The sequence below is a fragment of the Balaenoptera musculus genome, chromosome 10, assembly GCF_009873245.2.
Source record: "Balaenoptera musculus isolate JJ_BM4_2016_0621 chromosome 10, mBalMus1.pri.v3, whole genome shotgun sequence".
NCBI classification, from domain to species: domain Eukaryota; kingdom Metazoa; phylum Chordata; class Mammalia; order Artiodactyla; family Balaenopteridae; genus Balaenoptera; species Balaenoptera musculus.
The window spans coordinates 34,651,636-34,677,833 of record NC_045794.1 but is presented as its reverse complement, the minus strand read 5'-3'; the positions used below and the strand labels follow the sequence as shown (position 1 = coordinate 34,677,833).

The following is a 26,198-nucleotide window of genomic DNA, read 5'->3' as shown; positions in this document are numbered from 1 at the left end:
GATGAAGGTGGTCAAAAGGTACAAACTCCCAGTGATAAAATAAATAAGTCCTGGGATATAATGTACAGCATGGTGACTACAGTTAATAATACTGTGTTGTATATTTGAAAGTTGCTAAAGGAGTAGATCTTAAAAGTTCTCATCACATGGAAAAAATTTTTGTAGTGATCATTTCACAATATGTACAAATACTGAAGCATTATTGCTGATTTTAAAAACTTTTTAAATGCATGTTTTTCTTCATATTTTTGAGACTTGCTATTTTCATGTTTTTCGAGGTTATTTATAGAGAGATCTAAAGAACATACAGATCTTTCCCTTTCTTTTAAACAGCATGATTTCTAAAGTGTAGATATTACAAGCTTTTGTTTAGCTATTTCATATGTTCAGAGATAGATAGATAGATAGGTAAATTTCACATCCTTCTACTTCCTGAGTCACATGTACGTTAAATGTTCATTTTTCTTAGAGCACTCCTCAGAGAGACCCATGTAGCTGCTGATGATAGTTACAAGAGGTGAACAAAATAGAAATTATTCTGCAGAAAACTTTGAATTTCCTTTTCATGATTTGAGGGAAAAGGGCAGTACTTTGAAGCATCTTATATGTATATGGTGAACTGAGGATTGAGGTATTTTGTTACTGTCAATGTTGGCAGGTTATATAGGCCAACAAGTTGGGGGGCTTTTTTGGTGGCCGTTACTGCGCTTGTTCCTTCTACCTCTTCTGCAACCTCACTCCTACCCTCTCATCTAGTAGACATTTGAAGCAGCTACCACGAAGCAAGTATGGTTTTATGTACTGGTTTGCTGGCCTGGGACTCCCAGTCCGTGGGGTGCACAAACTTAAAGAGATAAATTATAACACGGTGTTCAGTGTCACAATATAGATAATGACAGCTAGTGGAGACATGCAGATTTAAGTAATTAACTTCCTGTAAAGTTCATTTATTCATTCATTCAATAAATACTTGAATACTTACTATGTGTTAGGCTGAAGATATGATGGTCAATAAGACAAACGTGATTGCTGCTTTGCGAGCATTCAGCCTTGAGAACCTGGAAAGAATTTGAGGGGTTCAGAACTGCTGTGGCCGTTGGGTCTTGAAGCATGAATAGAAGTATGGCAAATAGTAAATGGAGGAGCACATGAAGGCTTTAGTCCATCCAAGGATTGTGAGGAGTTCTCTGTGTTAGGATTATAGGTTATATGAATGGGAGTGACACATGCGGAGACTGGAAGGGTAGATTAGGGCCAACGTGACTGGGGCCAGTATGAACGTCAGATCAGGGAATTTGGATTTTTTTTTTCTGTAAGCCTTTAATGAGCCCACTAGCATTTTAAAAATGAGCGCTGAAATCCAAGAGGTTTTGTATTTTACTGGTTGTACTTTGATTAAAAAGTACTTATTTAAATTAGTGATTTTATTCATTATAATGATCTGTCAGTCTGCTAAGAACGTAATTGATGTATGTTAGCTGCTTTTTTTGTAATCAGGGATTGTTTTTTTTTCAGCCTTTACCCTTCGAAAAGACAATTTGGAAATGTTTGAAGCAGTTGGTTTTTTAGCCATCAAACTTGGAGTGATTCCTTCGGATTTAAGTTATGCAGGACTTAAAGACAAGAAAGCCATCACTTATCAAGCAATGGTTGTTAGAAAAGTGACACCAGAGAGGTAATAAGATGTTACTTTAAAGGACAGACTTTATTTTCTTATTGCATCAAAAACTCAGAATAATACTGGGAGCATATTAACCTCACTATCAATAGTAATTGACTACAGCCTTACTCAGCAACATATTCTGCAATAATAGTGTAATTATCTTCTAAATAGAGTTTTGTTTTGTTGTTGAACAAAACAAAACTCTATTTAGAACTCTAAAGTCTATTTAGAAACAAAACTCTATTGAACAACAAAACAAAACTCTATTTAGAAGATAATACATATTTATTTAGAAGATAGTACATGTATTATTTAGAAGATAATACGTGTATTTAGAAGAAATACATGTTTATTATAGAAGATTTAGAAAATAGAAAGAAGAATAAAAAAGAAATTAAAAGTCACTAAAAATTCTCTTACTCAGAAATAACCACAATAACATTTTGATCCATTTCCTTCCAGTCTTTTTTCAAATACTATGCTACATACAGATGCTACAAAGCCATTTTTTACATATGTGAAAATCGCACTGTATGTGTAATTTATATTTTACTTATAAAAATAATTAGTATTCTTAATGAAAATTTATGTCATGAAATATTTCAGAGTCATGTTCATTATACAGACTAATTTATTTAACATTCCTCTGTTTGGGACAGAAATTTGTTCCAATTTTTTTACTGTAAATACTACTGTGCTTAATATGATTGTCCTTAAATCTGTGCCTTGTGGATACTTTCCTCAAGATAAAGTTCAGAAAGTTGAATCATTGAACCAGAATTCTGCCTAACTTGATGTAATATTGATATATTAATCTTTAGTCATCAGATGTTTAAGTATTCACTACTTGCAGGTAGATGTTTCTAAGTTCTTATATGTGGGACAAAAAAAAATTGTTTATGATTTTGTCTTTGCGGTCAAGTGCAGTATAGTAAGAGAGAATGACTTTAGATGTTAAAAGGTATTTAGATGTTAAAAATTAGTTTTTAACCATCAAAGACAAAACAAGTTATTAGTTTCTAGGAGGAGCAGGTACTTTGATTTGGCTTATGGGTAGGGGATTTTAATTACCCATCAACTAACAGTAAGATTTTAGCAGATGCAGAAAATCTGAAGATAGTTTAGAGGGGCAGTAAGCTAAAAAGTCTGCCTAATAAAGCAGATAGTTCCTGTAAGGACTACAGAAAATATGATGTAAAGAAGAATTTACATCAGTTCTTACAGGATCTTAAAAGTTAGGCTAAGACAATTGGAATCTATTATTTAGATGTTGGTGAAAAATTGAAAATTTGAATAAGGAAGTGTTCAGAGCAGAATTTTAGGAAAATCCTCTGGCACTAGTGGTTTTTTGGTAACACTGGAGAAAGAGAGACTGAGGAGGAAAGGAGCAAAGTCTAAGGACAGGAAGAGCAGAGAACAGTTACGAGGTTCTATCCCTTGAACTAAGAAGTCAGAAGGCTACATAGAGTAGTAGCATTAGGAATATGTGTTCCAGTTCTTAAAATAACTCTTAATATAGTCCTATGATAAAGGGTTTTTAGTGTACATTTGTTGAAATAAATGAAAGATGTGTTTTTGAAATAGTCCCCCCAATTTTTGTTTTAGTATTCTGATATAAGTGGTTGTCTGCCAACTGTCATTTAAACTTTATTTAAACTAATTTTTTGACATTTTTAACATTTTAACATTTTTAACATAATTTTTTAATGTCTAAGCATTTAAACTAATTTTTTAAATGTAAGATTAAACTGAGTCTATATGATTTATCATTTATAGGTTGAAAAATATTGAAAAAGAAATTGAAAAGAAAAGAATGAATGTGTTTAATATTCGGTCTGTAGATGATTCCCTTAGACTCGGTCAGCTCAAAGGAAATCACTTTGATATTGTCATCAGAAATTTAAAAAATCAAATAAATGATTCTGCAAACCTGAGAGAGAGAATTTTGGAGGCAGTAGAAAATGTTAAGGTAAGAAAACTGCACTTTTTAAAAAAATTAATTTATTTTTGGCTTAATCGGGTCTTAGTTGCTGTACGTGGGATCTTTCATTGCGGCATGTGGGCTTCTCTCTATTAGTTGCTATACGTGGGATCTTTCGTTGCAGCATGTGGGCTTCTCTCTAGTTGTGGCACGTGGGCTCTAGAGTGTGCGGGCTCTCTAGTTGTGGTGAGCGGGCTCAGTTGCCCCACAGCAGGTGGGATCTTAGTTCCCCAACCAGGGATCAAACCCGCGTCCCCTGCATTGGAAGGCAGAGTCTTAACCACTGGACTACCAAGGATGTCCCAAAACTGCACTTTAAAATAGAGTATTATAGGAAAATCTTTATAGTCCCTCCCTTTATATTGAGATAAGAAGGGAAATTTTTCTTTTTCTTTTGTACCTTTTCTTTTTATTGCATGTATAATTATTTTTTAAAATGATAATTAGGGCCATTTGACTTATTTTTTAATTTTTCTTCTTAGTGCACATTTTTGTATTGAAAAAACACAACTTTAGTGTAATAAAAGAAAATTGTATAGTGTTCCTCAGTGTGGGGGTAAAAACTATCTGTATAAAAAGACAGATTTTTTTTTTTTTTTTTTTAGTATCTGCCATATAGAGTAGTATTTCAGGCAAAGAGATTAATTTTGGGGGAAACTTTGTCTAGTAGTTCTTTTCAGAAATCTTTGGCAAATAGTTTTTATATTACTTTTCACAATCTTTTTTCTTTTCAATCTAATTTTGAATTTTGTTTCAGTGTATACAAATGATAAATCATATACATTTTGTCTTACAGTAAAAAATTATTTACCATAAGTTTTTAAATGACATTTGCCAGGCATCTAAATATGCACATACAACCATAGCCTTCATTCTGATCATGTAGACTATCGGTTCAGCAAACTTTTTTCTGTAAAGGGCCAGATAATAAATATTTGTGGTTTTGTAGGCATATGGTCTCTGTTGCAGGTACTCTACTGCTGTTGTGTGGAAGCATCCATGGACAATATGTAAATGAATGAGTATGGCCATGTTCTAATAAAACCTTGTTTACAAAAACAGGTGTTGGGCCAGATTTGACTTGTGGGCCAGTTAATAGCTTGCCAACTCCTGATCTAGACCCATAATTCTCAACCTGGGGTGCTTTTAAAAAATTTCAGCAGTCTGTCTCTTCTCCCAAACCAATTAAATAAGAACATTTGGGGATGCAGCTTAGGCATTAGCATTTAAAAAAAAACTCCCTAAGTGATTCTTCTCTACAGCTAACACTGAGAAACACAGATCTAAGTTTCTGACCACAAAGACCTTTTTACCCAATTTTATGCCTCTCCAGCAGGAAAACAAACAGAAATCAGGTTTTAATCAGTGTCATGCCCAACAGGAAAATATCTTCCAACTAAAGATTTTTAAAATCTTTAAAATATACAGGCATTCCCTGATTATATACTCTTTATATGGTTGTTTTTTCCTTTTCTTCTAGACCTACCTAAGATTCTTTTTTTTTTTCTTTCCCCTGATAAACTATTAAAAAGATATCCCTTAGAAAAGGGAGTGGGGTTTTCCTAACTCTGATAGCATTTATTGCCAGACTTTCATTTGGTATTTATGCATATACATTTTAAAATCCCCACTAGGAATAATCTTAGATTTAGCCAACTTTCCTTTAGTTCTCATGATGAAGGGAAGGAAGTTGAGAAGTCCTGAAAATAAGAAGTTTATGGAGTTTTGTTTTAAAGGGTTATAAACCTTTTGTTATATAACCAACCCTAAGTAATTTGGAGGGGTACTTAAAACTCTTCTGGTGTTTGTAGGATATTGTCTAATGTTATTTTTCCAAATTTGAAATAATTAAAAGTATTTAACTGTGAGATTTAATACAGGGAGTACTTATTCTATCTGCAATTGATCTTTGTGGCATGAGGTCAGGACACAGTTCCTTGTGTACCATGCTGATTACAAATTATCTTAGCATCTTTTATTGAACAGTCCTGGAGTTGGTACTTGATAATCATTGTTGAATGAGTATATATTCCCCCATAAAGTGAGTGTAGAGAACTCTTTTGTCTTTCAAGAAACCATCTGGGCCTGGGGTTTGCTTTGTGAGAACATGTTTAACCACTGACCAATGTCTTTAATGGTTGCAGTGGTAAATTACAATTTTCTATTCCTGCTGAAGTGACGCCATGCCATTGCCTTGGCCCAGGCTTTCAGAAACAGAGATAATCGAAAAACCAACCGTTGTATATAAAGAATCCAAGACTTGCTGGGTTTGAAAATAAATCTGCTTTGTATTTCAAGCATCTCCAGACAGCAGAAGTCTCAAAATCAGAAAGAGCTTGAGGGCAAAGTGCAGATCCAGTACTAGGTAACCAGTATATCCCAGTTTTCCCAGAACTTTCATGAGTTTGGCACCAAGAGTCCCACATTCCAGAAAACTCCTCAGTAATGTGAATGAAAAGCTGACATATTTTTAAAGATTTTTCACTTATTTTCTAACTTCTAATCATTTGTTCTTTTACTTTCTATATTTTAACTGTATAGTGTTTCTCAGCCCATTTGGTATCCGTGTGCGTATTGCCAATTACAAGATTCTTTTATTGAAATAAATACAACAAGAAAGACTTGATTACATATTCCAACACAATAATTGTATTTATTTATCTTAGTTTGGGGCTATAACAAAGAACCATAGACTGGGTGATTTTTAAACAAGAGAAAATTACTTCTCATAGTTCTGGAGTATGGAAGCCTAAGATCAGGGTTCCTGCCTGGTCTTCTTATTGTATTCACACACTGCAGAAATAGAGTGGGCTAGTTCTACCACCATTTCCTATAAGGGCACTAATCCTATTCATGAGGGCTCTATCCTCATGACCTAATTACCTCCCCAAATCCCCACCTCCAAACACCATCAGATTGGAGGTTAGGATTTCAACATATGACTTCTGGTGGCTCACAGGCATGCGGTCCATAACAATATACTTTTAATTAATTGATTTTTTTTGTATTTATAGAATAAAGGGTTTGTGAATTACTACGGACCACAGAGATTTGGGATGGGAAGGAAAGTTCACACAGACCAAATTGGATTGGCTTTGCTGAAGAGCGAAATGGTATGGATTCTTTAAAAGTATGGACTTAGCTGTTTTGTCAGTTGTCCTTACTACATAAGCCTGCTCCTTGCTTTCTTAACCCAGCATATAAATGCAGCTATACCGCCACATACATATACCATACATTACATCATGTTTATTGAGCAGCCACTATATTCTTGGTATCACATTATAGCAAAGCAAACTGTATGTGATGCCCCTGTATTTAATACCTGCTTGAGACTAACAGGGACTTGACCAGCACTCATCAAATTCTTAGTGAGCTGAATAGAGGATTTTGAGAAAGCTCACACCCTAATTCGAGAAATCTGGTATCAGATATTATGCAAGATAGGAATTCACCCAATGGCAGAGACTAAGAGGAACAGCAAATTTGAAAAAGAAAATCTGGCTAGTTTCAAACGAAACTAAAAATGCATGTCACAAATAAGCCACATTTGCCCAATTATTATATTATATATTTTTTAAATGTATATTATATATATATAATTACATATTGTAAATACACACATATATTTTCACACAGGTTGCAGTGCACATAATAGAGAAAAACTACAAAACTGTGAAAATTATATATTTGAGCAAATGCAGTATTCTTCATAGAATAGTGTCATGCTTACTCATTTGTGTTCTGATATGCTTTCTTGAGTGGAAGAGAAAGGAACAGTAGAAGCACTTATGAGAAGCATTGTGCATGTGAACATCATCTTACACATGGAAATAAGGTTGACAGCTGGTGATGTAGACCACGTCTGCAAAACTGCAGTCAGTCTGGGCTTAATATTTCAGAGGGAGTTTAGCAAGTGGGATATAACTGATATGATAAAGGGTCTAGAAACTGTATTGATGAGAAATGATTAACTGAACAGTGTTTTTTCAGTCTAGAAAACTCTGAAGAGGAAATTAACTTACAAAGTATTTGAAATTTTGTCATATGGAAGAAGAATTTAATAGTTAGGGGTCTGAAGAATGCATCATGTGTTCTGTTTGAGTTCTGCCCGTTGTCAAATATGTCACTATAGGCAGGTTAATTAATTTTCCCAGCCTCGGTTTTCTTATCTGTAAAATGGACATAATACATATTTTACAAGACGTTCGTGAGAAGTAAATGAGATAACTTTTGTGAAGCATCTAGCGTAGTGCCAGGCTCATAGTAGATGAGTGTTCAAAAATATGATTAGACTGTTAATTGTCTGGTTTTAACAGTGGTAGAAATTCAAGGGGCCAAGTTTTAGCCTAGTGTAAGAAAGACTTTTCTAACAGTTGTCCAAAGAAATGGGCTTCCTCCTCCGCCACTCCCCACCCCAAGAACTGGAAATTCCTCTTGCTATCATTACATTTAAACAAAAGCTGGCTGGCTACCCCTTCAATGGCTACCTCTTTCAAACTTCATACTCCATGCTCCTAATTATTTGTTAACTTGCTAGACTATTGGTTATCAGTTATTGCTGTGGAACAAATTACCCAAAACTTAGTGGATTAAAACCACAGGCATTTATTATCTCACTATTTCTGAGGGTCAGGAATCTGGGAGCAGCTTAGCTGGGCATGTTTGCATCAGGGTCTCTCATGCATTTGCAGTTATCTGTCAGCCTGGGTGGTCTCTGAAAACTTGAGTGGGTACCGAGGATCTACATCCAAGCTCACTCTCATGGTTGTCGGCAGGATCCTTGAGTTTCTTGCCATAGTGGTACTCATGGCATGGCTTCTCCCGGAGAGAGGAGTCCAAGAGCACAAAAGAGAGAGAGAGAGAGAGACCACAACAGAGAGAGAGAGGGAGACCACAACAGAAACCTCATGGATAACCAACAAGGACATACTGTATAGCACAGAGAACTCTGCTCAATATTATGCAACAACCTAAATGGGAAAAGAATTTGAAAAAGAATAGATACATGTATATGTATAGCTGTATCACTTTGCTGTACACCTGAAACTATCACAACATTGTTAATCAACTGTACTCTGACATAAAATAAAAAGTTAAAAAAAAATAGGGTCATATATCTCTTGACACGCTCTCTTTGCTAAAGGAAATAGAATATTCCTTCAGAGAAATGAAATGAGAAAAAAGTTGCAGTTTGGTAAAATGGAGGGGAGTAATTCCTTTTCAGAGGATACAGTTTTTAGCCTCATAAAAGTTCTTTAAAAATAGAGCATTTATTCCTTTCTTCATTCTTTCATACTCAATAAATATTCATTGAATAAAAAAAGAAAAAAGAAACCTCAGTGTCTTTCATAGCCTAATCTTGGGAGGGACAGACCTTCACTACTTCTGTATTCCACGGTCACGCAGACCAACCCTGACGAGTGTGGGAGAGGACTGCCCAGGCGTGAGCACCAGGTGCTTGAGACCACTGGGGCCTGTGTTAGAGGCTGGCTCCCACAGCTGGAAAGGCAGATTTTTTTTTTCCTTTTGCTTGAAGCACGCCCTCCCCAACCTTTACATTCCTTATGTCTCAATTTAAATTCTCATCCCACTACCCAAGAATGAGTGAATTCCCCTTATCTTGTGACTGCACAGCCTCCTAGACTTCCCATCTCAGGTTTGATTACATTTTATAATTATTGCTTATTTAATCTTTTCCAATAAACGGAGACCACAAGTCTTTTGCTCAACACTCTATCCCTGGTATCTCCACAGTGCCTGGCACATGGCAGATGCCTAATAGTATTTGTTTGAATGAATGAATAATGTTAACAGAAGAATGAGTGGGAGATTAGGTTGCTTGACCTATTTTAAGATCCTTTCCTACTCTAAGGCACATACTTAGAAATAAGTTGTGCTGGAGACAGTGGTAAAATATAGGAACTAGTAGATACCTTTTTTTTTTATTTTAAAGGAGCATCTTTTAATCTATTTAGGTTTTAAAAGAAAATATTAAAGTTGGCAATTTTTAAAAATGACTTTGGCAATTATTTTTAAGACCACAGAATTCTGAGACTTGAGAACACAAATGAAATTAGTGGCTTGCCATTCCCCTATGCTTGTTCCTTCCCTTATTTTTGTTGTGTATTTTTGTTGGCTAAGTCTGAGTTTTTATGTCATCACTTAATACTTGCGTTCATAGTTCGATGATAGAGGCAAAGAATGACAGAAGAAGAACTGTGGAAGTGGTGGGGGAGCACTTTTCCAGTCCATAATATTTTAAACCTATGTATCAGGTTGCTTTGTACAGGAGGTTAATTCTAAATTTAACATTGTATAACTTTTGAACACTTAAAGACAAGATTGCCATGTAAAATATCATGTTAAATGCTTATTCTTGTTCCTTTGTTAAATGTCTGGCATTTGTTAGATGTCAGACAATTTGTACCTTTTTAAAAAAAAGTAAGTAATTTTTCATTTTCATTTAACATATGTTTGCTTGTTTGGTTTTTAAAGGTGAAGGCTGTGAAATTATTTCTTACACCAGAAGATTTGGATGATCCTGTAAACAGAGCAAAGAAATATTTTCTTCAAACTGGTACTTAAAAAGTTTCTTTACCCCATACATAACCATGCAGATACATAATATAAGTGTTATGTCAGCAGGAGGGCATTCATTACAACATAAATATGATACGAAATAGACTGTAATATATTGTATATTCAAGCATTTTTATTACGTGCCCTAGGCACTCCATTTTTGGCCAGATCTCTGGGATTTTTGTCTGTTCTAATTCTTCCTTGGGGGTAGGGGTGAGGGAAAAGATGCTTTCTGAGTTTTTCTTGGCCTAAATCCTCGAAGGATTTAGGTATTGATGGAAGTATAATTCACTACCATCAGAGGAGACTGAAAAAATAAACTAAATAAAAGTACATTCGTTATATCTGATACTTTGTGCATTGTTTTTGATCTAGTTGCCATTTAGCCCTGACTGCTGATTTTGAAAACTTTAGCCCAATATATGTAGAATGCTTAATGAGAAGCACTAAAAAAAAGTTGTTACGAGTGTGGGTTCTAGAGTCAATCTATGTGGGTTTAACTGTCAACTTTAGTACTTCCCAGCTGTATAGTCTTGTGCAAGTCATTTAGTTTCATTCTTTTAGTTTCTTCATCTGCAAACTGAAGCTAATAATGGTATCTAAAAGACTGTCATGAGATTTAAATAAGATAATAGATATAATGCTTTTAAAATAGTGCCTGGCACGTTCTGAATACTGAATAAATATTACTTGTATTTAAACAATAACAGCAACCATAGCATTTTAGATTCATTCAAATATATGATCGACAGATACGTGCATATTGAATTTCACTTACATTGAAATGAAGGACATCAGTTTTCAAATATCTCCATTCATTGTTTTAAATTACGTACATCTTACCTATATGTAATGATTCATAGGAGAAAAATATTTTTATGCCACACCAGAATCTGTAAACAGTGTGAGAATTTCAAATTGTTATGAGTAATCTAAGGAAAATTCAAAATTGCATCTATTGTAGGGTCCTGAGAAAATAGTTTCCTTTTGGCAGTGATTCTTAAACTTTAGTGTGCTTAAGAAACCTGGTGCATTTATTAAAATGCTGAATCCAAGGCCCTACCTGAATAAGCATCTTTGCCATGGAGTCCAGTAACCTAATTTTAAAAAGCATCCTACTAGCAAGACCTAGTAGAACACTTGAAGGATCCAGATGTCAACCCTTTCTTATTCAAAAAATTCTGTGTAAAACATCCATAATAGCTCTTTAAAAATCTCTAAGCTCAGGGGTTTATGTAATGCTTTAAAAATAAAAAAAAAAAGTCCTCTAAATAACTGCAAATTAGTTTTACCTCCATCCTGAAGTTGGAGTTACTAATGTTGTGCTCTTTTTAAAGCAGGGAAAGTGATTGAGCTATATGATTAATGATCTTTATTAAAAACAAACAAACAGGGGGCTTCCCTGGTGGCGCAGTGGTTGAGAGTCTGCCTGCCAATGCAGGGGACATGGGTTCGGGCCCTGGTCTGGGAAGATCCCACATGCCGCGGAGCGACTGGGCCCGTGAGCCACAACTACTGAGCCTGCGCGTCTGGAGCCTGTGCTCCGCAACGGGAGAGGCCGCGATAGTGAGAAGCCCGTGCACCGCGATGAAGAGTGGCCCCCGCTTGCCGCAACTAGAGAGAGCCCTCGCACAGAAACGAGGACCCAACACAGCCAAAAATAAAAATAAATAAATAAATAAAAATTAAAAAAACAAACAAACAAAAAACCTCTTCAAGTGTAGCTCTGACTTATAGTTGGTGCTGAGCATCATCTTCATACTCAGGTTCCCAGGACAGCTCAGTTCATTTAGAGAGCGTGGTAAAGCTCTTAATAACTGGCCTTTAAGTAAAGGTGACTAACTGATCTTCGCTTTATTTCAGAGGATGCTAAAGGCACACTTTCACTGATGCCTGAATTCAAAGCTCGGGAGAGAGCATTGTTGGAGTCCCTGCATCGCTTTGGCGTGACAGAGGAGGGCTGTATCCAGGCGTGGTTCTCTTTCCCCCACTCCATGCGCATATTCTACGTTCATGCATATAGCAGCAAAATCTGGAACGAGGCAGTATCTTACAGACTTGCAACCTATGGATCAAGAGTGGTGGAGGGTGATTTGGTCTGTTTGGATGAAGATATTGACGATGAGCATTTACCAAGTAGTAAAGTAAGTGTCATTTCATCAAGAGTAGTTACCACACCAGGAATACGAATTTTCAGAAGCCCTTATTTTAGAAACAATTTAAAACTAAACATGCTCTTTTTTTTTTTAACTTGTATTTGCTCATCTCCTGCTTCTACTCTGCTGTCAGCTGACGCTTAACATGCTATTGAATGGAAAAATAAAAATAGTGGTATGAAGTGAAAGTTACAAAGATAGTAAACCTTCCTTTAAAGAACACATTCTTTAGAGTAAGATTTTTATAATAATGGTATACAGGGTATGTAATGTCATGTGCGTTTCTTTTATATAGGTGCAATTTTACAACTTGCTTTTTTCCCTCTTAACAGTATCTTAGAGGCATTTATATTAATGAAATATAATTTTGTATTGTAAAAATTGATCCTTCCATTTCCTCCCCATCCAACTAGTATTTTTATAGTATTTTAATCTCTGTGAGATTGAACTAAATAATGAAATTTAATTCCATAAATCATGTAAGGCAATTTATTTTATAGTATTGTAATGCAAAAAGAGCAGACTATTCTCCATCATTATCTTAATTCAATCTCACAAATATATTTTAAAAATTAATGAAGGGATTTGAGTAGTGCTTTTGTATATAACATCATAAAATCATTGACCTTTAGAGGACAAAAAGATTTTAGAGACCCTCTTTTCTAATTCCCATTTTATAGAAATGAAAATTGAGACCCAGGCTGGAGAGGAGACAGATTAAGTGACATAGGTAGCACTTAATCTGTTGTCTGATTCCTCACCCAGATTAGTCTCTACTAGAGAAATTGTGGAGTATAGAAAAGGTGTCAGCATCTAGAGATAAGGCATGGCCCAGTTTTTCAAAAATGGAGAAAAATAGACTGAACTTTCCATAAAGGAAGCTTGATCTAAATTAATGGCAGAATTCTAGATGTATGAATTAAGGATTTTTTTGGTTTCAAGTGATGGAAACCCACCTCAGACTAACTTAAGGAAAACAGACAGAAATTTCTTGGCCCTCATAACTAAAAGTGCATGATTGATTCAGGCACAGCTGTGTCAAGGGGCTTAAGCAGTGTCCTAAATCATCCGTCTCATTTGCTTTATCTTGCAGCTCTGCTTTCCTCTCTGTTAGATCCATTCTCAGTTTCTTCTCCAGAAAGGAGGGCTTTTCTTTCCCAACAGTTTCAGTCAAAGCCATGGAATTGAGCCTCAGTGGCTAGGAATGGCTTGGCTTGTGTCACATGTCCCCAGACCAGTTATTGTGGACTGGAGTATGTGATTGGCAAAACCTGTGTTCCAAGGGCTCCTTCCTGGAACCATCCCATCCAAACCACATTTAAGAACTGGGAGGGAAGCTCCCAGGAAAATGCAGGTGCACTACCAGAAAAGAGGGCGTAAAGGCTGAGTGATGAGTGAGCCAGAACGAAGATGTCTGCTTTACTATTTTATTAAATGAATGGCTTATAAATATTTAGGTAAGAAAGTGATCACTAAGAGCATAAATCATTAAGAATGGTCATTTAACTGAGACACAGATTCTGAAACTGTGTAAGAAAAAATCTAGCAGCATCGTAGGTTTTATTTTACCTCATATGAGTGGAAGAAGAGATGTCAGTTGATTCCATTTTGATAAATAATGAAAAAAGCACAAGTTTTTTAACACCTTTCAGAAAACATGTCCATTTAAATATTACCTAGGCAACACATTATTTAGTAGGTCAGCCATTTCTAATTCAGATTTTCAGAAGTTAAAGGTTACTTTGACAAAATATAACAATAATCTCTGAAATGCATGTGTCTTATAAGACTTCTTTGTTCCATGTAACATTTGCACGGATAGTTTTGTGATCAGGATTGAATCTGCTTTTCTTTCAGGAGATGTAGTAGAAAAGAGAATATTTTCTCCTTCACATTTTGCAGAGTTTACTTTTATTAGCAGCAAAAGTGTCTATATTTTTAAGATCAATCATTTATACTTTATTAGTTAGCACTGAGAAAAGAAAAGGCAGGAATTGGAGTCTCAAGACATAAAATATGTATAACTGAATCACTTTGCTGTACACCTGAAACTAACACAGCATTGTTAATCAACTCTACTCCAATATAAAATAAAAAGTTAAAGAAAAAACCCCAAAAAACAAAAACAAACCAAAAAAAGACATAAAATATGAAAAAGAAAAAGATAAACTAATATTTCTAATAAATGGTATATAGAACATGTCATGTTGTGCATACATTAAAAATTGTAGGAAACTGAGTCCCTTTTTTTTTTTTTTTAAATTAATTAATTTATTTATTTTTGGCTGTGTTGGGTCTTCGTTTCTGTGCGAGGGCTTCCTCTAGTTGCGGCGAGCGGGGGCCACTCTTCATCGCGGTGCGCGGGCCTCTCACTATCGCGGCCTCTCTTGCTGCGGAGCACAGGCTCCAGACGCGCAGGCTCAGTAGTCGTGGCTCACGGGCCTAGTTGCTCCGTGGCATGTGGGATCTTCCCAGACCAGGGCTCAAACCCGTGTCCCCTGCATTGGCAGGCAGATTCTCAACCACTGCGCCACCAGGGAAACCCCCCTGAGTCCCTTTTTGATAGAATTACTAGGACTACCGATGTATCTTAACTTCAAGTGACTTGGCAGATTCTCGTATAATTTTTTTGTGAACAAGATGGAGAAATGTGAGTTAGACAATGAGAATGGTGAATTCATCTTTGCAGAGCAGCCATACAGCAAAATCATGTTCATTAATTCATCGATTGATATCAACCTGGAGGGAGTTCTCTAAAGACAAAACATGGTACTCTGTACTTGACCATGTTTGTTCAGTATTTTCATAAATTGCTTAAATTGCAGCATTGTAGGTATGCTTATGAATTTGTGAAAGACAAAAAGCTGGAAGTGATGATGCAAGAGAGATCATAGCCCCATGTATTTGGTCAGATCACATCTGGAGTGTTATGTCCATTTCTGAGTGCAGCGGTTAAAATGGGTTATTTACATGTAAACAAACAAATAAACCCAAAATGAAAAACCAAAAAAGGAGAGACATTGATAAGAGTAGGGAGAATTGGGAAAGCAAGCAGGTTTAGAGAAGATCTAGACATTATATTATATGATGAATGCTTTAGGAAAATGAGGCTGTTGTAATCCTCATGGAATGATGACAGCTGCCTTTATACTTGAGCTTTCATGTGCCAGAGAAATTAGAATTATTCTGTGTCCTAGAGCAACATTTCTCAAACGTAGCTTATCACTCACCTCTTTTTTTTTTGCCTCGTATGTGTGACACCTATTACTAGTCTATGAAACGCATTTTGAGAAGCACTACTTCTCATAGAGTATTATGACATTTGTTAGGGACAGAGGTTGGGTGGTCTCACAGAGGCAGATTCTTGATTCAGCATAGTAAGAAAAAACAACTTTGCAATTTAGGAAAAGATCGTTGGTAACTGAGGTGAATGTGTTGCTTCAGAGTGTTAGCTGCCCACCATTCTCCGTGTAGTTCCACTGCAGTTATCAGGGCTTAAAGCAGGAAGAATCATTCTAATTTTTAAGTAGCCTACTCCTCTGGAAAGAAATTGTGAAAAGATCTTGTTTGGGTATGTGTATATTCAGATAAGGAGTCAAATTGTACATAACAGAGTTAGGGAAAATTGAGGGAATTTGGAACATTTGAAAATCATCTGTATTTTCATCATGTTTTTAAAAAATAGGTTCATCTAGTAACTGAAGAAGAGGAATCAGCTAATACATATGCAATACATCAGGTAAACTTGCTTAAAAATTAGTATCATTTAGATCTAAATGTACACATTGTGCCCAAAAGACAATATATATTAACCAGTTCCCTTTCTTGCTCCTTTTTTCCACCACTTTTAATTCAGGTATAATTTATATACAATAAAATTCACTCTTCTCAGTTTACAGTTTTGCGAGTTTTGATATACGTATACAGTCATACAACCACCACAAAAATCAAGATAAAGAACAGTTTCATGTCTCCCTCAAACTTCCTGTGCCCCTTTGTAGTCACCCCCAACCCCTGCCCCAGCCCTGGCTCAGCTCTTCTCTGTTCTATGGTTTTGCCTTTGAAAGAGTATCATAGAAATGGAATCATATAGTTTATGGCCTTTTGTGTCTGGCTTCTTTCAGTGAGCATAACGAATTTGAAATTCAGTCATGTTGTGTGTATTTGAGTTTTTTACCTTGTTCCTTTTTCTGACTACCTTTTGGCTGCGTTGGGTCTTTGTTGCTGTGCGCGAGCTTTTCTCTAGTTGTGGCGAGCAGGTTCTACTCTTTGTTGCGGTGCGCGGCTTTCTCATTGCAGTGGCTTCTCTTGTTGTGGAGCACGGGCTCTAGGCGCGTGGGCTTCAGTAGTTGTGGCACGTGGCTCAGTAGTTGTGGTTCGCGGGCTCTAGAGCGCAGGCTCAGTAGTTGTGGCTCATGGGCTTAGTTGCTCCACGGCATGTGAGATGTTCCCAGACCAGGGCTTGAACCCATGTCCCCTGCATTGGCAGGCGGATTCTTAACCACTGTGCCACCAGAGAAGCCCCATGTTTTTAAGTAAGTAAGAGAAATGTAAAATTATCAGCCAAAATACCAGTTACATGATTGAGTAGTAAAGGTTATTCTTTGTGTTCCAGAAAGAATATGCTTTTAGGATTGTATGACTGCACAAAGATGAAGTCTGTTGGCTAATTAAGTGTACCTCAACTTCTTGTTTCATCTCTTCTACATTAACAGCAGTTTGTCTAATAATATCTGGCTTGAGTTGGTTGCCTTGGTAATTGAGTCCTTTTTTTTTTTTTTTTTAAATATACCACGCAAGCACAATATTTATTTATTTAGTTATTATCATTATTTATTTATTTATTTTTGGCTGCGCTGGGTCTTTGTCGCAGTGTGTAGGCTTCTCTAGTTGTGGCATGAGGGTTCCAGAGTGCATGGGCTCTGTAGTTTGTGGCACGCGGGCTCTCTTGTTGAGGCATGCAAGCTTGGTAGTTGTGGCGTGGGCTTAGTTGCTCTGTGGCATGTGGGATCTTAGTTCCCCGACCAGGGATCGAACCCATGTCTCCTACATTGGAAGGCAGATTCTTAACCACTAGACCACCAGGGAAGTCCCTTAAGAGTCCTTCTTGATTTTAGTTGGCTCTTCTCTTTTCTGGGCAGCGTTAAAAGGAATCAAAGTAGTGTAATACTCAATAGCATGTTTTAGGCTGATTGTAATGTTGATATCCTGCGTCTGTTTTTACAGATCCAGGTCCCAGTCATAAAAGTAAATTTAAAATGTGATCAAATATTTTTCCGAAGGCTGTTTCACGTATCTTTTTTTTTCCCTTCCATTGCACAGGTGGTTCTTCCAGTGCTTGGATACAATATTCAGTACCCAAAGAACAAACTAGGGAAGTGGTACCAGGAAGTACTCAGCAGAGATGGACTACAGACATGTAGATTTAAAATACCTACTCTGAAACTGAATGTTCCAGGATGCTATAGAAAGATTTTGAAACATCCCTGTAATCTCTCATACCAACTAATAGAAGACCATGATATTGATGTCATGAACGAAGGTTCCCACATCGATGAAGCAACTTTATCTCTTTTGATCTCTTTTGATCTTGACGCTTCGTGTTATGCTACAGTTTGTATGAGGGAAATAATGAAGCATGACTTTTAAAACTGATCCCCTTAATATAATCGTGTATGTGCCACTTTTTAAAGGAAAGGGAGCTAAAGTTTCTTGAGCATCTACCATGTGCTGGGAGCTTTATAATTGTTATCTCCTTTAATTACACAACATCCTGATGAAGTAGGAATTTGATACTAACATTCCAGAGGACGTATAACTAGTAAGTGGCAGCATCTGAGTTGAAGACTCCAAAGCCTTTGTTCTTTCTATTATCTAATATCTCGGTGACCTTTAGTCTGTGCTATAAAAGTTACAGTCTTTCTGGACTATTAGGAACATATAATACTGCAGGATGACATTAAAGAAGATAACATTAAAGAAAAACATTTTTGGAGTAATGTTTATATCCTCAAGCTCCTTGCTTAGAATGTAGATGAAACTTGGTTGTAATGAAAACAGGGTTGGAAAGATAGATGAAGCATTTTGTTAATTATTGCCATTCTTTCCTATTTTTGAAATTATTGATCAGAACAGTACATCAGGAAAATATAATCCCTCTATTTATGATAGCTACCCCAGGGTAGTTTACCCCTTTATGAGGGAAATAATCTTTGATGAAGATTGAAATAAAATTTATCCTACAGTTTCTTTATCTTGACACATATTGACCCTCCACTTTTTTGTTATTTTTGTTCTATCATCTAAAACATAAATTTTTAGAGTCAGACTGATCTGTGCTCAGACTCCAGCTCTGACACTTACCAGTGACTGGGTGTTATTGATTCTTTTCGAGGCTCATTTAAGGAATCAAGATAGCACCAATCTCATAAGCAGCAAACAATAGAATTATCTCCACCTTTTTATGTTGCTGGAGGAAGAAAACATTTTACCCATTTCGAAAATTCTATATTTGTTGGTTTAACTATCCCGCATCACAAACCATCCTTATCCACTTTACATCAGGTACATTTGCGGGGAAATGGGATATACTGATTGGGAAAATCTGAGCATTCTTTTATTGCTGGTAGCATTACATAATGACTTAAAAAGCTGTCAAGAGTATTATATATTAGTAATGTGGCACTTTTATATACTTAAGTCAGTCAAACCATTTTGGGTATATTAACATAAGGAAATAAAATTCCAAGGAAGGAAAAAAACTGCAATGCAAAATTTGCTTAGTGCAGCATTTTTATATATATAGAAAGAAATTAGAAACAGTTTGGAAGTCCAGCATTAGCTAACTAAAAGTAAAATGAGATGTAACAACTTGATGGCAAAACATTTAGTTATTAAAGTTGATGATGAAGGTTTTAGGTATGTGAGAAAATGTTGTCCCACAAAACCATATATATATATATATATATATATATATATATAACATATAAAACACAAATGCAGTATATACACTGCATGCACCTTTTACACAGGAGAGGCACTTTAGCATAGTGATTAAAAGCTTAGATACTGGGGACAAACTCCCCTGGTTTGAAGCTTGCCTCTGCCACTTAACAGCAGTGTGGCCTTGGACAAGTTGTTTAAGCTTTGTGTGTTTCAGTTTCAACATCTGTAAAACAGGGATGGTAATAAACCTATCTCTTAGGATTATTGTGATGATTTGCTGAGTTAGTATATGTAAAGCAGCTTAGAAAAGTGCCTAGCATTTAGTGATTGTTAAGTAAATGTCCACAAATGCAAGTTTGGAAGGGAACAGAAAAAAATGAAAATGCCATTCTGTTAAGATCATAGAATGTTTGGAATTTTTTTAATACTAGAAAGTTCCTCTTTTGTCTTTATATATTTTAATAATAAACAAATTCAGGACACAAAACTTGCAGATTGTGGTACTGTGGATTTTAAAAATTACCTTTATTGCCTTAATGTTTATCGAAAATGAAATGATGCTATATTAAATAGTAAAAAAATTTAGAAATAATGTTTTAACTTTATTTTATATGATAAATTATATCCTATAAATGTAATCAGAAACTGAATTACTAAATAATTAAATCCCAGTTTTCTTTTAATCATTGGGTAGCAATTAGAAAATATGAAATCATTAAAAATGTGCCATCATTGATAGTATTTTCTTTGCCTGTAGATGGCACTATAATTTTAGGTATCTTTCTAATTTATTTGTTTAGTACTTTGGCCCTGTGTAAAGAAAGGATCACGAAAGTTATTTCAGGTCACCATAAAATGTATTCAGATACTGTTCATGTGAAAAATTATTTTATATACTAATAATATTTGCCATGTTAATTTTTTTTTTTTTTTTCAGTAAGGACTTGAGTAGACTTTGGACCAAATGATGAGTAGTCACCTAGGTTTTTGCAGTTTTTCTGGAGCATTTCAGGCTTTCAGAAGAAGAATCTTTGAATCAGCTTTAATTTTCAACGTTGCATTTGAAACTGAGCAATAGTGCCTCAGGATTACTAAGGTAAAACAAATGGAGGTCTTTTTATTAAGATAAGAACACTTGGATTTTTGTAAGTTGTAATAAACTGAAGTCATAAGCAACTTTGATCCAAGTAACATTTTTTCTGAGTCTTGTGCCACTCCTCTCATTGTAATCCATGTACCCATCCTGTAGGTGGGTAGTGTTTTCCCTGTTTTTGCAAATGAGAAAATATTTGAGTGGTTTACTGACCTATTCAAGGTCAAACAAGATGCTATTTGGGAACCTGATTATGCTTCCTAGAGCAGTACTGCTTTCATCTACCTGATATTTGCCTTCTGAAAACAAGTTTTTTGGTTAATAATTTCTATTTCTACCAACTTGTTATTTCTTGATATTGATTAATAGGCATACTGGAGCAGGTCTTGAGAGAAACGAGATTCCTTTTGAGGTTCTGAAACCAAAATAAAAGTAAAGGAGATCGTTTAGGAAATTTCCAAATCATTTTGGGGTATTTTCCAGAACATTTTTGGACTTGTATCTCAATGATGGGCAACATCATTATAGGTCATAGAAGGTTACTTTAGATGATACCTGGTACAATATTAAATATCATTGAAAAAGTACAGTGAGAGGATTGTTTATTTATTTTTTTTCCAATACTCTTTTAATCTTTTAATCAACCATTCTGTTTAAGACAAGGAGAAAGCTGGCTGAAATGAGTTTACATATATCGCTTGCTGGATTTACCTTTTTAACAGAGATTGTGCAGGCCTGAGGCTCAGGAATACCAGCAAGCAACAATATCTAACTAGAATTTCATAATACTGCTTTGTTTTATTGAGTTTGTTTTTCTAGTTACCTTTTTTATGGCAAATAATCTTGGTTTTCAACTTATGTGATGTTTCTTTCAAAAATAAATTTTAAAAAGAGAAACTCAGTGTAAAGGTAATAAGGAACTACTAGTACAGATATAGCAGTAATTGTGACAGCAGTACATGAATGATTGAAGTTTGGGAAATAGTGAGAGTACCTGAACTCAGAGAGTGCCTCTACCGCTGCACTAGGGTGTCCCTTTAGTAACCCAGTGAATTTCTCTGTTGTGATCTCAGGTGTGAAGTAATGTTAGCAATCATTTTTCAGTCCAGGACTGTACTGCATCAAACAAAATAATGAAAAATACACAAATGCAAGATACTATGAACATAAGTACTAATGATCACATGCCATATCTTAAAATTTCACTGATAGGGATTTTCTTTTAGAAAATCTTATGAAACACTAAGAACAGTGCCCAGCACCTAGTAAATTCTCGGTAAGTGGCAGCTAGTGTTATTATAGTTAATATTACATTACTGTGCTCTCTGATGAAAGTTTTACAGTTGAATGGTTAATGAATTTCCCTTGAGATCTGATCTGACTCTGTCTTAGCATAAAGTAATTACAATTCAGCACACTTTTATTTATTTTTTTGTAAGTGGAAAGAACTACGTATTTCTAAATCTGGGAATTCAGCAGTTCATTCAAATTTAGATCTTTAAGAACTATCTAGGTCAGTGTGCCTCAATATTTTCCACCTGGGAACTACCCTTAAGAGACCAAGAAGAAATGAAGCTGCATATAACAGTGCAGAATTTTCTTGTGTTAATGTCAGGATAGGAGAAGAGGTTGGAGGGAGACATAGGGAGTAAGAGAAATAGGACTTTTCATTTTTTTCTTTATTTACTTCTGAAATGTTTGGGTATTTAAATAAGAATACATTTGTATATTAATTTTGCAATTAATTAAAGAATACTTGAAGAATACTGAAGCTTCGGAGAGGGTAAGGTAAGGGAACTGATGGATTATGATTGCATATTTTTCAGAATGGTTCTGGTGGGTCATGCCAACGTATTGCCAGAGAGAGAAATTTCTGCATTGTATATTTTAACAGTACTAATGGCGGTTAATATAAATAAAGTTTAGTACCTGTGCTATGGATTTTGCTTTCCGATTCAGAAAGATTCTTACAAATAGCTTGATGTCTTATGGTACTGTTTTAATCTTTTTTTTTTCCTAAGCCCTTCTGCTTTACATATTTCTGATAGGCCACAAAGCAATGCCAAATATATGACATAATAATCCACAAACATTTGAGTGCCCCTAAGTTAAAGGCACTCTGTAAGATGCTACGGGGAAAGACAAATAGATAATATCCCTGACTTTGAGGGATTAACAGTGTTATATCCTTGAAGATATCATTTTATTTGAGATGCCGTCTGGAAAAAGAGTATATAGACCACTAGATGGCGAAGGGAAAAACAAGCAGCGTCTTTTCATTTCATTTATGGCTCACTGTATGACGAATAATAGGTTTCTTGACCTCTCAGCACCTCATTCTGAATCTTTAAATGATACCTATATTAGCATTTCCACGCATTTTGAGATCGCCTCTTAAAATATGCTTTGAAGTATTCAGTCTAAATGCTGCTTTCTCGAAAGCTATAGTTTAAAGAATGGGAAATGGTGTTAGCAGAGTTAATCTTGTGTAATTTCAGTGTGGGTTGTCAGGAATACCTTTAAGTAAAGAAAATGACTCTAATCTTCTTAAGCAATTCGTTTTCTCAGCAACTGGGAGGCAGGAGCTAATTTACTCTGCCTGTGTACACAGACCTGTCTTATTCAAGGAAAATTTTACTCATGGAGAGAAGTCACAATACCCATGAAATTATTTATATTTAGACACTGGAAAGTATGGCAAAATATAAGAAACATTAAATTATCTTTTCTGTATCAGTTTCCTTCCTAAATACCCAACTCAATTACCCATATTTTCTGTTACAAAGAGGAAATTTAATCATGGAATTGAGACAAGAGCTATTTGGTTGTTTTTAAAGGGAGGAGAACAGAGAGCTGGTCACTCCCTCCTTAGCTGAGGGTGTTTGAGCAGCAAGATGGGTGGAGAGTGGAGAGGGTTAGGGACTTAGATCTTTATGCTTTGATTCCAAGTCACCCTTTTCTGATAAGCCTTACTGGCATTTTCTTAGACTGGTTATGTCAGGATTCTGAAGCTTTCACTACAATAGGGTGTTAATCTTAGCTGATTATTTTTCCCATGCCCACCCCTGGTCATAAAGGACTAGTGTTCTTTTCTGGAAAGGGAAGATGAAGACTCTTTCTATAAATAACCTTTATAGTTTCTTTAGGTTATAATAAAATGTGGTGGGTTTTTCTTTTTTGCATATGATTTTCAAAAAAAACTAATTTTTCCATAAAATATCTTAAGGGAAATCTAATAGATTTTATGGTATATCAAGAATAACAATGCACTTTTCACATTTAGGAACCAATAGAAGAACGGGGAAGCAGTTATTCTGAACTCAAAGAACATTCTTCCAAGACATTGAAAGAGAAAACTTTAATTTCATAGTGAAATATCTGATGATTGTGTTTTTAATGTACATATTCTCTCTCGTTTTGATTGTTGTGATAATTTTCTAACTGACCACCTCCATTCTTCACTCTAACTGGTCTATCTTTGTATATATACTCATGTCAGTTACCGCCCCCCCCCCCCAAAAAAAAGTAGAAATCTGATCCTGTCATTGTATTGAGACCATATAACATTTCAGTGGCTTCCCAGTACCTATGGAATGAAAGTCCAAATTCCTGAACACAGCACATGTAGACATGTAGAGTATGGTTTCAGATTATCTTTCAAATGTCATCTGCCTCTTACTCAGTAAAACATACCTTTTGGTTAAGTTCTGTTTGCTCCTTGCCAAATATAGCAAGTTTTCCCATGTTTTGTACCTCAACCTCCCATTCTCCTTGGCAGAAAGTCCTCTCTGTTTAGGTTAAATAAATGTCTTGTCTGTGAAATCTGTGTTCTCATAACACTCATACTGTTCATATCATGTTATACTTATTTGATTGAATATCTGGCTCATCTACTACTAACTATTTAAGGGCATTCTTCTTTATACCTCAGGTACCCATCAGTGCCTGACATGTAGTAGGCTTAAAAATGCTGAATGAATACCACAAACACACCTTAGTAAAGTTACTTGGTAAATATATGTATCTCAGGAAAGTTCTAAAATAGCCTTTTACCCTCACAGAAAGTTTAGAGTATTAGAATTGGAGCTCATTATAATGCCTTTCCACTTTTACATGAATTGCCAAAATAATTTTAATGGTTTCATCTTTGTCATCACTACCTATAAAATGTGTACTTTTGATTTAAATATTAAATGCATTGTAGAATTTCACTTAACAACTCAGAACAAGCTGTCAGGGAATGTAACCAGTCTCATGTTACAAATGAAGATTCTAGAGCTTGAAGAGGTTAAGTAGCTTACCCGAGGTTGCAAAGAGAGTTTACCCTAGCTCTTTTTGTTTTCAAGGCCCATGGTGGTAACAACTTTGCTCTGCTGATTCCTAATGCAAAATGCCTCTGTTCACTTTGCTTAACTAGTGATTATTTAATTTCTGCCCATCTCTGAATTTACCTGTATATTTCTAGTACTTTATGGCATTAAGGCGACCTGGGGGAAGACTCACTAAGTGACAAAATGATAATGGCTGTTAATCATTGGGCACTATGTGCTTAGCATTTTATATCTTACCAATAAGCACTTACCTATGGGATAAGTACCATTATTTTTATTTTATAGATGAGGACACAGAGATAGAGTACAATTAAGAACCTTGAGAAGGGTGAAACACAGAGCCAGAGCTGAAACTCAGATGCTTTTTCTTACAGAATCCAGAGACTCTTAAGCCATGAACTTGGTTTGAAATTAAGTGGTAGTGACTCCGGTCATGTCACAGAGCCAACACAAATGTTCTCTTGAGGAAGTTGCCTTCATCCCAGGTTTCCCATACATGTTCAAAGACAGTAAGCAGCACAGAAAAAAAAAAGCAAGGCATCATGAATAAGTGTCAGCAGAAACAAAAGACAGTATAAATAGACCTGCAGGACTTCAGAATAATAGACATGGACTTCATGTTAACTATTTTTAAAGAAGTAAGAGATGAACTTGAAAATCTGCAGGGAACAAGAAGCTACAACACAATCTAGTATATTTGAAAAAGAACCAACAGACTTTCTAGAAGTGAAAATGTAGTAATCAAAACTTAAAACTCATGAGTTTAATAACATTGCACAAAATTGAAAGCAAATTAGTAAATTGGGCCCAAAAAAATCCAGAAAGGAGCAATGAGATTTTAAAAAATTATGGAGATGAGACATGGAGGATAGAGTGAGAAAATTCAAAATACATTTAATTGGAATCTGAATGAAAGGAGAAAGAATAAGGTAAAGGCAATAGTTGAACAGATAGTGGCTGAGCGTTATCTGGAACTAGTAAGACACTAAAATACAGATTTCAGAAGTCCAATGAATCCCCAGTAGTGTAAATAAAAATAAAGCCAGATTGAGATACATCATAGTGAATATGCAGCACATCAGTAATAAAAAGAAAAATCTTACAAGCAGCTGGATAAAGATTATTCTCAGGGTGTGTGATAGCTTACTCTCCAGATCAACAATGGAATATAATGAAATAACTGAGAAAGTTTACAACTAAGTACTAACTCTGACCAGAGGAAATTAGAACAAAAACAAGCTTCAGGCAGAAGGTAGAGGATCTCAAATCAAAAGCCTAAGGTGGAGGAATGAATGATGAACAGGAAAAGTGGTAAATATGTGGTTAAATATAAACAAACATTGCCTTGATAAAATGATAATATCCACAATATCTTGTGGGTTAAATAAGGATGATAAATTAAAACATAACACCTGGGAGGGAACTAAAAAGGGTTAATGATCTAAGG

The 26,198-nt window shown here is 35.5% G+C and overlaps 1 protein-coding gene across 2 annotated transcripts in view; it reads left to right on the top strand.

Annotated features, from left to right (window-relative positions):
- PUS7L (pseudouridine synthase 7 like) overlaps window positions 1-24,185 on the top strand; it is a 33,297-nt gene extending 9,112 nt beyond the window's left edge. Inside the window, exons 4-11 of one of the 2 annotated variants that reach the window (XR_005021600.1) lie at window positions 1,516-1,675; window positions 3,440-3,632; window positions 6,659-6,757; window positions 10,143-10,224; window positions 12,090-12,370; window positions 16,068-16,121; window positions 17,705-20,423; window positions 23,704-24,185. Coding sequence is in view for 1 of the 2 variants with exons in the window: in XM_036867381.1 (XP_036723276.1) it covers window positions 1,516-1,675; window positions 3,440-3,632; window positions 6,659-6,757; window positions 10,143-10,224; window positions 12,090-12,370; window positions 16,068-16,121; window positions 17,705-18,031 (1,196 nt within the window). In the remaining variant the exon portion in view is untranslated. Of the gene's footprint in view, window positions 1-1,515; window positions 1,676-3,439; window positions 3,633-6,658; window positions 6,758-10,142; window positions 10,225-12,089; window positions 12,371-16,067; window positions 16,122-17,704; window positions 22,573-23,703 lie in introns of those variants that run through there. The other variant, XM_036867381.1, reaches the window with a different exon arrangement.
- Window positions 24,186-26,198: the final 2,013 nt, after the last annotated feature.